Source organism: Hyperolius riggenbachi, chromosome 6 (genome assembly GCF_040937935.1).
Source record: "Hyperolius riggenbachi isolate aHypRig1 chromosome 6, aHypRig1.pri, whole genome shotgun sequence".
In the NCBI taxonomy this organism is placed as follows: domain Eukaryota; kingdom Metazoa; phylum Chordata; class Amphibia; order Anura; family Hyperoliidae; genus Hyperolius; species Hyperolius riggenbachi.
Genome location: NC_090651.1, coordinates 19,833,625 through 19,849,572, shown reverse-complemented (window position 1 = coordinate 19,849,572; position 15,948 = coordinate 19,833,625). Strand labels below are relative to the sequence as shown.

Here is a 15,948-nt window from a genome sequence, read left to right as displayed (position 1 = left end):
CAATATCAGTCATACAGCGCCCCCTGATGGTCTGTTTGTGAAAAGGAATAGATTTCTCATGTAAAAGGGGGTATCAGCTACTAATTGCGATAAAGTTAAATCTTTGGTCGGAGTTTCTCTTTAAGTGAAACAAAGGTGGCTAGATTTTGGGTCAAAATGATAATTTCCAATCTAATTTCTGATTTAGAGGTCTGATCTAATTTTCGAATTTATACAGAAGTGATCGGAAAATCAATCAGAAAAGTGATCGGAAATCAGATTGGATGTGTCAGAAATTACCAACGATTTGACCCAAAATCTGATGGAAAAGTGCATAGTGTGTATCAGGAATACCTGGGTTATCTTTATTTGAAATCTTGGCATTGGGTAGAAGCGAAAGACAGCTCATCCTGCTGCAGGCAAACTTCGGGTGGCGTTGATACTATTCCCCCATCGAGTTGTCGCAACTCAGGGGAGAATACGTAATTTTTTTCTCCTAGTGCCAAAATTACCGGTAGCCATTGTGTGCCGCTATAGACGTAATTCTCATTACCGCCTATTGTGGTGGCCAAAGCTTTGCGCCAAAATGTGCTTTATCCAGCCCCCTGTAACTTAGGTCTGCATGTCAATCATGCCTGTCCCGCTCCTTGCCTCTGCTTTATATCTGGTCATGCTCCTCTCCCCTCCGAAGTATATACAGAAGCACATAGCGTCACTGACCTTGATTCCTTATAGCAGGACAGCGGCTCCGCTTCTGTATATACTGTATATTCCTGCGTATAAGACTACTTTTTAACCCTTGAAAATGATCTGAAAAGTTGGGGGTCGTCTTATACGCCGGGTGTCATTGATGCCGGGTGATACGCCCTATCCTGTTACCGCCCCTCAGATCTCCCTGCTGAGGACTGTAGTGAAGCGGCGCAGGCGCACATGTGCAAGATCTGAGAGACAGAGAAGGAAGTAAATAGGATACAAGGGCGGGGCCAGAAGGGTGAAAGAGGCGTGTTTTATATGCACAGCGCAATTTATTCTCCCATACCGCTCTGATAAACAGGTAGCTAAGGAGAGTTGACCAATCCACTTAGGGAGAGTTGACCAATCCAACCAGTCAATCACCTGTATAGTGTTAAATACTGGGTACCACATACAGTACAGCACCAGTATCTGTTCATACATAACACCAGTATAAATATATATATATTTTTTTGGTGTGGTGTGCGTTAAAAGAGGGGTAGTCTTATATGGTTAGTGTATCCCAAACTCTATATTTTAACTGGAAAAGTTGGGGGGGGGTCGTCTTATATGCCAAGTCATCATCGTAAGGGATGGGGGGGCGGAGCGTGACCAGATATAAAGCAGAGGCTAGCAGCAGGACAGGGGTGAGTGACATGCAGCCCTCGTCTGCTTCAAACAGACCTCTGATGCTTGTGTTCCCCGCCATAGAGAAAGAACGAGAGGCGGACGTTATGCTTCAGGCTCCCTGCAAAGCAGCAGGCACTCTGCAGCTGAGGCGGCTCTGGATCAGCCCCTGTTGGTGCGAGTCCTGTGCTTTTGGGAGAGAAAAGGTGCGTCTTATGGTCCAAAAAATACGGTGGGTAATCTTCAGACCTACAGGGCCCCGGATACCAGGGGAGATGCCAAAGTTTTACAACTTACACTTAAAGGGATACTGTAGGGGGGTCAGGGGAAAATGAGTTGAAGATACCCGGGGACTTCTAATGGTCTCCCACAGACATCCTGTGCCTGCGCAGCCACTCCCCAATGCTCCGGGCCCCGCCTCTGGTTCACTTCTGGAATTTCAGACTTTAAAGTCTGAAAACCACTGCGCCTGCGTTGCCGTGTCCTCACTCCCGCTGATGGCACCAGGAGCGTACTGCGCAGGCCCAGTATGGTCTGTGCCTGCGCCGTGCGCTCTTGGTGACATCAGGGGAAGCGAGGACACAGCAACACAGGCGCAGTGGTTTTCAGACTTTAAAGTCTGAAATTTCAGAAGTGAACTGGAGGCGGGGCCGGAGCATCGGTGAGTGGCTGCGCGGGCACAGGATGTCTGCGGGGGACCATTAGAAGCCCTGGGTAACTTTAACTTATTTTCCTCCGACCCCCCTACAGTATCCCTTTAAGTTCCACCCCTATAGCATACAAAAGTTCAGTACTGGAGCTTCGCCCCAATCTCAGACCTGCTGGGAGGCGGAACCTCTAACAGAGAAGCAGATGATTGTCACACGGGTCAGTATTGACTCACATTGCTTTGGTATCCTAAGTGGCTCATTGTCTCCAGACATGACTTGATGGAGGACGCCTCTGAACTGGTACAGAATCTTCAAACTCTTCTCCTCCCCGACACATGGGTCATAAAAACCTGGAAGACCAGACTGAAGGCAACAGAACTTAGCATGGGTATTTAGGAAGATGTTCAAAACTTTACATGGCAAGACTGTAGACATAGTATATCACATGGTAGACTTATGGTAAACTTTATGCGGTATTATATATCAGAACTGTCTTGATATAGAGGGATGAAGATGGCACATTGATATCTAATGGACCAATTATCACATCAGGAGCACTTATGAAGTCCAGTATCCACCACCAGTCACTCAGGACTAAAACTTGGGGGTCTCTGTGCGCTGACACAGTGACACTTTTGGTTCCAAAACAATGACACAGTTACAACTGATCTCAGAAGGACACAGTGACATGTAGGGTCTCAAAATGAAATTTGAGGGGTGGTAAGGAGGTTTTTATTGCTTATTTACTGTTAAAAGTTATATGGATCTTTGCTATTAAACAAATGCAATGCATACTATCATATGGACTTCCTGCGAGAAGCCCAATTTTTCAAAGACCCAAAATGTTTTGTAAATTTTTTGAAAATCTTTGAAAATAAAACATTTTTTCAAAAAAAAATGAAATTTGTGGGTCTCTGAACAATGTGACAGTGCGACACTTGGGTTTCTCAGAATAACGGCACAGTGAAAACGGGGTGCAGAAAAGGAAATCTTTGGGCCTCAGAATAACACCAAAGCAGAGAAAAATGGCACCAGGAAATTTGGCCGCACCATGCGCCGCCATAGGACGTAATGTGAATTACGGCTATGGCTGTGTTCAGACAGTAATTTGGGAACGTTAAAAGACTGAGCCAAAATTATTTTTAAAACAGCATATTATGTCTTACCCCGAGAGGACGGCGGCCTGGAGGAGGAATAGTAATTAAAGGAACACTATCAAAACAAGTGTTCTAAAATGACAATGTACAAATGTCTAAATAGCTGTGTAAACATTTTCCTACTTTTCATGTTAAAGAGACTGAAGCGAGAATAAATCTCGCTTCAGAGCTCATAGTTAGCAGGGGCACGTGTGCCCCTGCTAAACCGCCGCATACGCGCCGCTAAACGGGGGTCCCTTCACCCCCAAACCCCCCACTGCGACACTTGGTCGCAGGCTTGGTCACTCCTGGAGGCAGGGCTAACGGCTGCAGCCCTGCCTCCATTCGCGTCCATCAGCCGCGCATCGCCGCCTCTCCCCCGCCCCTCTCAGTGAAGGAAGACTAAGAGGGGCGGGGGAGAGGCGGAGATACGCACTGACAGACGCGCGTGGGGCAGGGCTGCGGCGGTTATCCCTGCCCCAACCAGGAAGCGCTCCCCCGCATTACGGAGGGGATTTGGGGGGACAGGGACCCTCGTTAAGCCGCGGGATAGCGGCGTTTTAGCAGGGGCACACGTGCCCCTGCTATATATGAGGTCTGAAGCGAGATTTATTCTCGCTTCAGACTCTCTTTAAGTATCAGAGGCAAAAGCTTTAATTCATTGTGTGTAGGATTTATCTCTATTGGAACAAATCATTCGCAAAAGGGGTGTCTGCTTCAATGCGCAGCCAGTGTTTTTTACATATCAGACTACAGAGTAGGTTTCTTTGAAAGCAAAAAAGTATGAAAAGCTGTGTCACCGACAATTACAAATGTTAATAACGAGTTACATTTCCTCTCCTCTCTGCAGACAGCTCAGTCAGAGACAGGCAGCTAGTGAGAGCTTTCTCACACACACAGGATTAACAGATGCACTGTGAGGGAATACCACCTCCCCTCATTGTTCACTCTGCCGTCACATTTGGCCAGACTTGTAGTCAGTTAAAGGTAGCCATACACTGGTCGATTTGCCATCAGATTCGACCAACAGATAGATCCCTCTCTGATCAAATCTGATCAGAGAGGGATCGTATGGCTGCCTTTACTGCAAACAGATTGTGAATCTATTTCAGCATGAAACCGATCACAATCTGTGGAGCTGCCGCTGCCCGCCAGCTATACATTACCTGATCTGGCCGGCGCGACTCCCCCAGTCTCCGCTGTCTTCTTCTCCACACTGGTCTCCGGTCCGGCTGGCTTGCTTCACTGAACTTCCTGTCCAGGGGAAGTTTAAACTTCCTGCCGGGACAGGAAGTTCAGTGAAGCTGCAGCCCTGGAGCGGAGAAGACGACAGCGGAGACCGGGGGAGTCGCGCCGGCCGGAACAGGTAATGTATCTCCGCTGTATTGCGTCAGTCGTCGGGCATTCGAACGCCGCTATCGACACACTCCCAACCCGCCGGCGATCGAGAAAAATCTTCCGCACGGAGGGATCGACGGGAACGATTGATTTCGGACAGAAAACGATCATTCTGTCAGCGTTTGCACAACGATTTCACAGCAGATTCGATCACAGTGATCGAATCTGCTGTATATCGGTGGGAAAATCTTTAGGTGTATGGGCCCCTTTAGAGTGAAATGCATTTGATACTGTAAACAAAAGAGATAAGCAAGTGAAATGTAAACATCATTATTTACCAACACTTCAGGAACTCATTCAATCCCAGGTTAAAAAAAGCATGTTTATCAAAAGTGTTCTTTTAACCCCGCCGGGACTCTTGCAGAAGCAGGGGGAGCTTCGGCTTCACCCTGCGCCCAAATGTCCCGGCACCGTATGCTAACAACACAACAACACACTAAATCTGGACAAAATGGAATTTAGGATCTTCCCACCCCAGCCATCCCTGACCCTCCCAGTTGTGAATGTCACTATTAACCACACTACCATTCGCCCTACCTCTCAAGCCCGCTGTCTGGGTGTCACTCTAGACTCCGCACTCTCCTTCACCCCCCACATCCAAAACCTCACAAAATCCTGCAACTTCCAACCCAATAACATCTGTAAAATGCGCCCTTACCTGACCACTGCCACCAAACCTCTCATCCATGCCCTCATATTTTCCCACCTTGACTACTGCAATGCCCTGCTGTCTTATCTCCCTATGACCCGAATAGCCCTGCTGCAGTCCATCATGAATGTGGCAGCCAGAATTATCCACTCCTTCCATCATTCCACCACGGCCTACAAATCTGTCCACAAAACCTGTCCAACCTACATTTCTGATCTTACTCAGGGGTACACACCTAGCCGCTCACTCTGCTCCTCCCATGAACTTTGCCTGACCCCCCCCCCCCATCACCCAGTCCCATGCACGCCTCCAGGACTTCTCAAGAGCTGCTCCAACACTGTTCCTACCTCCACTCATTAGGGGAGCACCCTCCAACATCTTCAAGAAGGCCCTCAAAACTCACTTTTTCACTCTGGCCTACCACCCCTCTAGATTGTAAGCCTTTGGGCAGGGTCCTCCTCCTTGTGTCTCCTACCTGGTCACAGACCTCCATTACTGTGCACCCATGCTATGCATCTGAGTGAACCTAACTTGCCTAATCTCCATGCTTCCATCCAGTGACTGACTAAGCATTACCTTGTACTCATACTGTGCTGCGTGATTTGGTTTGCATGTATTGCTGTATTGTCATATCGCTGAATGTCACACCTAAACATTGTATGTAACCTTAACTAATGTCCAGCGCTTCGTAATATGTTTGGGGCATCATAAATAAAATAACCTGTGGAGGGTCTCCAAACAAAACATAATGGCACTTGGGGACCCCAGAATGACAATTAGTGGTCCTGGAAAAATGACTACTGGGATCCCTCTGGTTGCCTCTGAACGGTGACACAGGGATAACTGGTTGTCTCCGAACAACAACAGAAAGACACCTGGGAACCTTTAAGCCATGACACAAGGATAACTGGGGGTCTCTGAACCATGACACGGGGATAACTGGGGGTCTCTGAACCATGACACGGGTATAACTGGGGGTCTCAGAGCCATGACACAGGGATAACTTGGGGTCTTGGAACCATGACACAGGGATAACTGGGGATCTCTGAACCATGACACAGGGATAACTGGGGGTCTCTGAACCATGACACGGGTATAACTGGGGGTCTCGGAGCAATGACACAGGGATAACTGGGGATCTTGGAGCAAAGACACAGGGATAACTGGGGGTCTCGGAACCATGACACAGGGATAACTGGGGATCTCGGAACCATGACACAGGGATAACTGGGGGTCTCGGAGCAAAGACACAGGGATAACTGGGGGTCTCAGAACCATGACACAGGGATAACTGGGGGTCTCAGAACCATGACACGGGGATAACTGGGGGTCTCAGAACCATGACACAGGGATAACTGGGGGTCTCAGAACCATTACACCCAGGCACCTGAGGTTCTAGGATAATAATAATTCCAGCATTTGAATAGCACTTTTCTCCTTTAGGACTTAAAGCACTTGGATGGGCACGCTCAGCAGGCAGTGGCAGTGTTAGGGAGTCTAGCCCCAAAACTCCTTACTGAATAGGTGCTGACTTACTGAAATAGGAAGAGACAAGATTTGAACCCAGGTCTCCTGTGTCAGAGGCAGAGCCCTTAACCAGTACACTATGCAGCGAATAACACACAGACAGCTGGAGGTCTAGGGACAAGGACACACAGACAGCTTGAGGTGTAGGGACAAGGACACACAGACACCTGGGGGTCTAGGGATAAGGGCACACGACACCAGGAGGTGTATGGACAAGGACACAGACAGCTGGAGGTCTAGGGACAAGTACACACAGACACTTGGGGGTCTAGGGATAAGGACACACAGACACTTGGGGGTCTAGGGACAAGGACACACAGACACTTGGGGGTCTAGGGACAAGGACACACAGACACTTGGGGGTCTAGGGACAAGGACACACAGACACTTGGGGGTCTAGGGACAAGGACACACAGACACTTGAGGGTCTAGGGACAAGGACACACAGACACTTGGGGGTCTAGGGACAAGGACACACAGACACTTGGGGGTCTAGGGACAAGGACACACAGACACTTGGGGGTCTAGGGACAAGGACACACAGACACTTGGGGGTCTAGGGACAAGGACACACAGACACTTGGGGGTCTAGGGACAAGGACACACAGACACTTGGGGGTCTAGGGACAAGGACACATGACACCTGGAGGTCTAGGGACAAGGGCACACAGACACCTGGGGGTCTATGGACAAAGGCACACATACACCTGGAGGTCTAGGGACAAGGACACACGACACCTGGAGGTCTAGGGACAAGGGCACACAGACACCTGGGGGGTCTAGGGATAAGGACACACAGACACCTGGAGGTCTAGGGACAAGGACACACGACACCTGGAGGTCTAGGGACAAGAACACACAGACACCTGGAGGTCTAGGGACAAGAACACACAGACACCTGGAGGTCTAGGGACAAGGGCACACAGACACTTGAGAGCACAAGAACATTTAGACAGTACTTTAATCCTACTTTCTCAAACTATTATACGCCATATACTGTAGAAGTAAAGATCTGTCTCGGGAAGCATTACGGGGCAGGGAAGAGGTTGAGGGCTGCTCACCTTTGAAGCTTCTGTAAGGATTAATTTGGAGTCTTTCACCAAGCACTGTAAAGGAACTGTCACATCAATCACCTTCACCCTCTCATTTTTCCGGCTATTATCCGTGACAAATTTACCGTACCAGGCATTTAATATGATCAGTCCTGCAACACAAACAGCAGAATTACTTTTATGGAACAAAAAAAATCAGATTAAAAAGTTCTTCAGTAAACCACTGTTCCGTATTTAAAGTGCACCGGTCCAGTAAAAAGGGCAAGTAAGGAACAAGGGACAGTCTTGCATCTTGTGCCGAGACGGACTACTGATCGAGTACAGGACATGTCTGCTAATCTGTCAATACGATTTAATTAGTTACGGGGTTTTTCGCCTTATGGACTAGAGCAATTTTCACCTTTCAGCGCATATCCCATTCATTAACCAATAACTTTATGACACTGAAATTATCTATATCTTGGGGGGGGGTTTTTGCCATCACTTAGGCTTTCTTTGGGTGGTACTTTTTGCTAAAACTATTTTATTCTAAATGCATTTTAACGGGAATAATAAGAAAAAATAGAAAAAAAAATTATTTCTCAGTTTTCAGCCATTAAAGTTTTTAAATAAAAAGTGCTACTGTGGATAAAACCCACACATTTTATTTGCCTATTTGTCATGGTTATGAGCCCTTTTCCACTGCAAAACACGTTTCTGACCCATTTTTGATATACGTTTTTTTTTGTGCGTTTGCATTTTTCTGATTGGCAAGTATTGTCTTGCTTTTTGAAAATAGATACTAGTGGTTAAATAAAAACAGAACGCAAATGCATTTCTATGCGTTTTTCATGCGTTCCTATACTTTATATTGAAACACGTTTTGCATCATAATCACACAGACATACATTTGCGTTTTTTTTAAAAATCGGAACGCAGCAGTGGAAAAGGTCACCCAAGATTCTTATTTTAAACAGGCTGCACTTAAGAATCAGCAAACGCATGCGTTTTGCATTTTTGGCATTAACGGAGCTAGTGGAAAAGGGCCCTATTACAATATTTAAATTATGACCCTAGTACAATGTATGGCGGCAATATTTTATTTGGAAATAAAGATGTATTTTTTTTCATCTTTGCGTTGGTCACTAATAAGTAGTCTTTATTTGCAAAAATAACAGTAATATACCCTCCTGACATACATATTAAAAAGGTTGGGTCTCTAACACAACTATTTATGAATTTATTTTTTTAAATGTCATTTTTTAATTATTTTTATACAAGTGTTTTATTTTGGTAACTATGGGAAAGGGGGAAGGTAAGGGGTTAATTAATAGGATATTTAACTTAATTTGGTGTATGTAGGAGTAATTTTATTATTTGGCCACTAGATGTTCCCCCACTTATTCCTGTGTACTGTGAACAGTGTGTGTGTTTTAACTTTCACAATGATTACTGGCATCTCATTCATGCCAATGATTAGGGATGTCGCAAACTGTTCGCAGCGGACAGGCCATGGGGAGTGACCTCGGGGCAATTTCCGCAATCGTCATACTATGCATTACTGCGCAGACGCTTTCTCTGCAGCCGCGCGTCCTTGATTGCACGCCTGCAGCCAGGAGCACTCTGCATATGCGTATGTCACGCAGAGCACTCCCGGCTGCAGGCGAGCGATCAAAGATGTGCGGCCACCGGGAAAGCGTCTGCGTAGTAATGCGTAGCATGATGAATGAGGAAATGACCCCGTGGTCATGCCCCATGGCCTGTTTGCTGCGAACAGTTCGGGCCAGCTCTACCAGTGATCACTAATCACAGGCATTTTGATCAGTAAATGGGAACATGATTTCTAATTCACCGATCAGTGTACTAACCACTGGCGATGAGGATGTGCAGGGGAACGTGAGCAGTGGCGATCACAGCAAGGTACGTATATTTACGGTGCATTTTGTGTACATTCCCACCCCCCTCCACACAAACTCCCCAACCCTCAGATTGTTTCTGAAGACAGGGTAGAAGCTTTGGAACAGTCTGGGGATGACATCACTTCCGGAGCAATTATGTTATATAGCAGTGATGGCTAACCTTGGCACTCCAGCTGTGGTGGAACTACAAGTCCCATAAGGCATTGCAATACTCTGACAGCTCTAAACATAACTCAGGGAGGCAGAGGCATGATAGGATTTGTAGTTTTATCACAGCTGGAGTGCCAAGGTTAGCCATCACTGTTGTATAGTATAGCTGAGTGTCTATTTCCGCTCTGTTGATATTTGGAGTTTGCCTGTACTATAGGTAAACTCCAGCGCCCAAATTATTCACTAGGCGCCCCCTATAGCTGCTACTTACATTGCAGTGCCCATATTACCAGGGGCCCCTCATATCCATTTTACCTGCTTCAGCCAGAGAGGCCCCCAGTATAAGTAGCCAAAGACAGCCCTCCCCAGTAGAGCTAGCATATGTGACCCTCACTATAGGTAGCCAGAAGTAGCATCCCCTCCCCCTCCAATAGCGATGCTTTAGCACATGATGACTAGCAAATCAGAGATTTGCATATCTATCACCTGACCAAACTGAGCACATGCTTCTCCATAAGTTCTCCTATACAGTACCATAACTACCCCCCCACAGTATCGGTAGCCAGTTTTGACGCCCATGCAGAGTGGCATAAGTGAAGCGTAAGAGAGTTTAGGAGAGAAGCGACTCGTCTCTCTAGGCTGCACCGGGGATCTACCATCTCTTGGATTAGGGTGCCCTCTCTCGCCACACGACCAGACGGTGGATCACATGACAAGCTAGTGATGGAGACTGGGACATCTGGAGATGGTAGATCACTGGTGGAATCTGGAGAGGTGAGTACCTTCTCTCTTATCCTGTGTCCTCTGCTCGCACTACTCTGCATGGGGGGGGGGAGGCTACCCCCTTTTCCAGTTTCCATGAGGTCCGCTGCAGACCCTCTTATTGCACCTGGGTGCTTATACGCCCCTCCCCTCTCCCAGTACCACAGCTATGCCAGCTGCTCACTACACCACCAGCAGGACCTACCATGCAGCAGCTTGCTGACCTCTGCTGAGGGGAAAGACCAGTGAGCTGGCCACAATACAAGTATGTTCGGTTTACCTTTCCCAGTGACAGGGGAACAGAGGTGGGAAAAGTTTGGTGGAGTGGTCAGTAAACTCAAGAGTGTAAAATGTAAAGAAACGCCTCACTTACCCATTCTAGACTCTTCAGCTTCTATAATTCTGCGCACAGATTCCTGCATTAAACGCACCTACGTGATATAAGACAACCAAAAACAGAATTCAGAGTTTACCAAGTATCTGTGACATGGGAAAACTGAAAATCACCATCATGAGTTCGTATTATATACTCATCTGTTCATAACACACACAAAAAAACCTTCAAAATGGGGTTGATTCCATAAGTGTATCTCCTGAACTATCGCTCCTTATTTTTAATATCTTATTCATAAAATAACTGTAAAGGAGTATAAAAAATAAATAAAAATAAAATAATATCGTATATACTATTGGATAAGCCAAACTTTTTATTCCCCAAAACATGGGTAGAAAGTATGTGTGTGTGAGTGTGTGTGTGTGTGTGTGAGAGTGTGTGTGAGTGTGAGTGTGTACTGCCCCCCAAAGCAGAGCATGCGTTGGAAATGTTGCCTCAGCCTTGATTATGTTATACAGTACACAGTAATGCTCCACTTTAATGGGAATCTAAACTTAAAAATATAAAAAAAGATCAACTTACCTGAGGCTTACCCGCGCCGTCACAAAGCGATCCTCCAGTCCCCCGCAGCGACTCTCTGCGATCTGGATGCGCAGTCCAGGTCCGTGCGCCTCCTGATCGTGCTCACATGGACTCTGCGCATGCATAGTATGGAAAATGTCTACTGCGCATGCTAAGAACGCCTCCAGCGACGGGCCCCATAGTGGCCTGTCTACTCGCCAGTCGGCCTGGGAGAGGGCAGCTGCGAGGGACTGGAGGGACATTTAATAACAGTGCGGGCACAGGGTGGCTGCAAGGTGCTAGCAGAAGCCCCAGATAAGTGAAACTTTTTTTTTTTAACTTCAGTTTAGATTTCCTTTAACCACTTTACCCCCCCAGTGCTAAATTTCTCCGTCCCTCTGCGCACTGCTTCACCCTCAGGGACGGAGATAGGCGCACTTGTTTGTTTACTGGCTGGGAGTGGGCGGGGACCTCGCGCGCACACTCCAGCCAGCCAGCACAGCAGGTGACTAATTGGATGTTAGGAACAAGCGTTCCTAAATCCAATTAGACGCGCCGATTGCGGACACAATGAAGACTGCTTCAAACAGAAGCAATCTCCATTGATAACAATAAAATGTAAACAAACGTGCAGCGTGCGATCGCGCGCCCCCGCGACCCGCGCGTGCACGCGCACACCCCCGCTCTGCAGTGCAATGAATGGTTATGGGGACCCCAGTCCCCAATAACCAACCATATCACAGAAAAAAATGAATCGAAGCAGCGCTGCAAGTTACAAATCGCGCTGGTGCTTCAGGGGTAAAACCCCTCCGTTGTGAAGTGGTTAAGATCTCAAGAACAGAAAAATGTCCAGTTCAGGTAAAAAAGAAATCTGCACAAAAACCGTACTAGGCAAGACTTGCTTTACAGAAAACACAAAATGATTAATTAAAATGCAATGTGAGCTTACTGGCCCTTTAAGACAAATACAGCAGTCTGCAAACTGAATGAAAAGATCATTTTAATTGCATTAAATTACAACAATTACTTATGTGGCGCTGATGGACGTCATAGCAATTATTAAACAAAGCGGGCATACCATCTGAAGTGGAGTATGAGGCCTTCATTAACGTCACCAACTACAGCAGACCTGAACTCAAAGAGAAAGACATACATCCCCTGCTGGCCTGACTGTTACTCAGAGAAAACTCCAATCCAGAATCCCTTCATAGTCCTTCAAAAGCAATTCTCAGAAAACCAACACTATTCTGAGCCTGGTGCGGCCATGTCACAAGTGGGCAGCATTTCCTGGCCTATACCATACACAGGAGTGGCTGAATAGCATTACAGATATGCAGGCAGGTAAAACCACTCTCAGCTGTTGTTTTATCTGTGTGGTTGGAGTTCTGCTTCAAAGGGAACCAGAAGAGAGAGAGTGATATAGAAGCTGTCATATTTATTTCCTTTTAAACAATACCAGTTGCCTGGCAGCCCTGCGGATCTCTGGGTGCAGTAGTGTTTAAATCACACACCTGAAACAAGCATGCTTCATCAGGGTCTATGGCTTAAAATATTAGAGGCAGAGGATAACCAGGACAGCCAGGCAACTGGTATTGTTTAAAAGGAAATAAATATGACAGCTTCCACATTCCTCTCACTTAAAGGAGAACTGTAGTGAGAGGCATATGGAGGCTGCCATAATTATTTTCTTTTAAGCAATACCAGTTGCCTGGCAGCCCTGCTGGTCTATTTGGCTGCAGTGGTGGCTGAATCACACCAGAAACAAGTATGCAGCTAATCTTGTCATATCTGTAAAATTTGTCAGAAACACCTGATCTGCTGCATGCTTGTTCAGGGGCTATGGCTGAAAGTATTAGAGGCAGAGGATCAGCAGGACAGCCAGGCAACTGGTATTGCTTAAATGGAAATAAATATGGCAGCCTCCATATACCTCTCATTACAGTTCTCCTTTAAGGATCCCTTTAACCTTCCTGGTGTTTTGATTCCAGTGGCCGCAGGAGGGTTTTTTAACCTAATTTTTTTTTATCATGTAGCTAGCTACATGATTCCCCCCTCCCTGTGGCCTCCCTCCCACCCCTCCGATCGCCGCCAGCGATCATCCCATCCGGAAATCCCGTTCTGACTGGGATTTCTTTCAGGGCTTCCCCCGTCGCCATGGCGATGAACGGAATGATGTCATCGACGTCATAGGGAGTCCCGATCCATCCCCATAGCGCAGCCTGGCGGTGACTGGCCAGGCTGCGCACGGGGTCTGCGGGGGGCGCCCTCTTTCGCGTGGGTAGCAGCAGATCGGCAGTGATCGGAGAAACACGCAGCTAGCAATCGGCCCACCAGGGCCCGAGCAGTGTCCTGCGGCGTTACTGGACGAGCTGAGCTCGTCTGTAACGCCCAGGAGGTTTTAATGGTTTCTAAGAAAACAACATTGCTACATTGTTCTCGCAATGCAGGCATGGTTAGAAGACATGCTACAAATATATGAAATATGTTAACGAATTGTACTTAGAGTGAACCTGAACCAAATAAATAAACACATGACGTAGCTGCAAATGAATATTACAAACTTACCTCGCTGTCAGTTCCTCTCAGAAGCTCACCATTTGCTTTTTACAATTCCTTCCATTTCTGACAAGATTTTATCAGAACTGAAACTAAAAGGACAACTGATGTGCAAGGTAATGTCCATGCTATGTCTCAAGTGGGCGTTATTACAACAGTGTGCTGACCAGGAAGCTGTTATGGGGTAATGGCCATTTTCAAAATGGAGGATGGAGAATTCCAATGATCACAGTGGACAAACAGGACGCATGAGAGGAGAAAGAAACCGGTAAGTATACTACACAGGAGGTAAGTATGACATGTGTATGTTTATTTTGACTTTTAGTTTTCAGTTCAGGTTTCCTTTAACCACTTTACCCCCGCGCGAACGGATTTCTCCGCCCCTTTTTCCATCCTTTCACCCCCAGGGACGGAGAAATCCGTACTTTGCGCACTCCCGCCGCTGTCCGCGTTCCCGCTCGTAAACACGCCGCCCGCCGCTAGTAAACACGCCGCCGCCCGCTCGCCCAGAGATTAACGAACGGGAAAATCCATTCCCGTTCGTTGCTCTAAGCCCCGCAATGATCCGCTGCCGCTCGGCTGAGCAGCGCGATCATTGTGAAAAAATAACAAAGTCCCAGCCTCTTTCTACTTCCTGCAAGCGTCCGGAAGGACGCTTGCAGGTCGCATGAAACAAATTGGTAATGTTGCCATCTTGTGGCCAAATAGTAAAACTACACCCTAACCATTTTCTACACACAAATAAACTTGTTTTACACAAAAAATTAACTCCTTACCTCCCACACTCCCCAATTATTTTTTTTTTTGTAATTATAAAAAAAATAAAAAATTTACAATAAAAAAAAAACCACATAAATAGTTACCTTAGGGACTGAACTTTTTAAATATTTATGTCAAGAAGGTATAACACTGTTACTTTATAAACTATGGGCTTGTAATTAGGGATGGACGCAAAACTGAAAAAAAATGCACCTTTATTTCCAACTAAAATATTGGCGGCAAACATTGTGATAGGGACATAATTTAAACGGTTTTATAACCGGGATAAATAGGCATATACATTTAATGGGTTTTAATTACAGTAGCATGCATTATTTAAAAACTATAAAGGCCGAAAACTGAAAAATAATAAATTTTTTCCCACATTTTTTCCTATTTTCCCATTAAAACACATTTAGAATAAAATTATTCTTGGCATAATGTCCCACCTAAAGAAAGCCTAATTGGTGGCGAAAAAAAACAAGATATAGTTCATTTCATTGGGATAAGTAATGATAAAATTATAGACGAATGAATGGAAGGAGCGCTGAAAGGTGAAAATTGCTCTGGTGGTCAGGGGGTAAAACCCCTCAGTTGGGAAGTGGTTAAAGCCGGGGAGGGGTTTGCCGGATCAGTTAGTGCTTATTTACCACCTCTGCACGCCGCCCCATCTGCAGCCATCCATCACTTTCAGTTTTAGGGTCACAGTATGGGGGGGGTGTTAACATTTTGCACATGGACGTGCGGTAGTGAGTGGTGGTGGAGGGGGCGGGGAGCAGGCAGCAGAGAGCCTGTTAGAAGGCTCTGATAGAAGGGGAAGGAGTGCTTTGCAGAAATTCCTATCCTGCATATGGATGCCTCTTCCCTGTTAGTCTGGCGACATTTGAATGTCGGAAAATTCTGGGAGTGGGGCTAGCGGGCCCAGAGAGTGGCAAACAAGGGAAACAGAGGCACACAAAGGCCTGCAGATGGGAACATGCCTTATTTCCCTCCCCCCCCCCCCTTTTTTTTTTTTAGATTTAAAGAACCGCCTCAGGTACTCTTAAAGAGACTCTGAAGCGACTTTAAAAACAGCTTTTTAGCTTATATTCTACATGGTACATGGGCAGGTCTGCCCCAGCTATAACACCGCTATCCCGCGGCTGAACGAGGGGTCTTTACCCCCCAAATCCCTTCCT

At 46.6% G+C, this 15,948-nt stretch overlaps 1 protein-coding gene across 1 annotated transcript in view; it reads right to left on the bottom strand.

Annotated features, from left to right (window-relative positions):
• The window catches only part of DNAJC11 (DnaJ heat shock protein family (Hsp40) member C11), a 205,140-nt gene that overhangs the window by 7,195 nt on the left and 181,997 nt on the right, over nt 1–15,948 (bottom strand). Inside the window, exons 13-15 of the mRNA XM_068238945.1 lie at nt 10,934–10,991; nt 7,760–7,902; nt 2,222–2,351 (exon numbers count right to left, since the gene is read on the bottom strand). Of these exons, the coding sequence (XP_068095046.1) occupies nt 2,222–2,351; nt 7,760–7,902; nt 10,934–10,991 (331 nt within the window). The remainder of the gene's footprint in view (nt 1–2,221; nt 2,352–7,759; nt 7,903–10,933; nt 10,992–15,948) is intronic.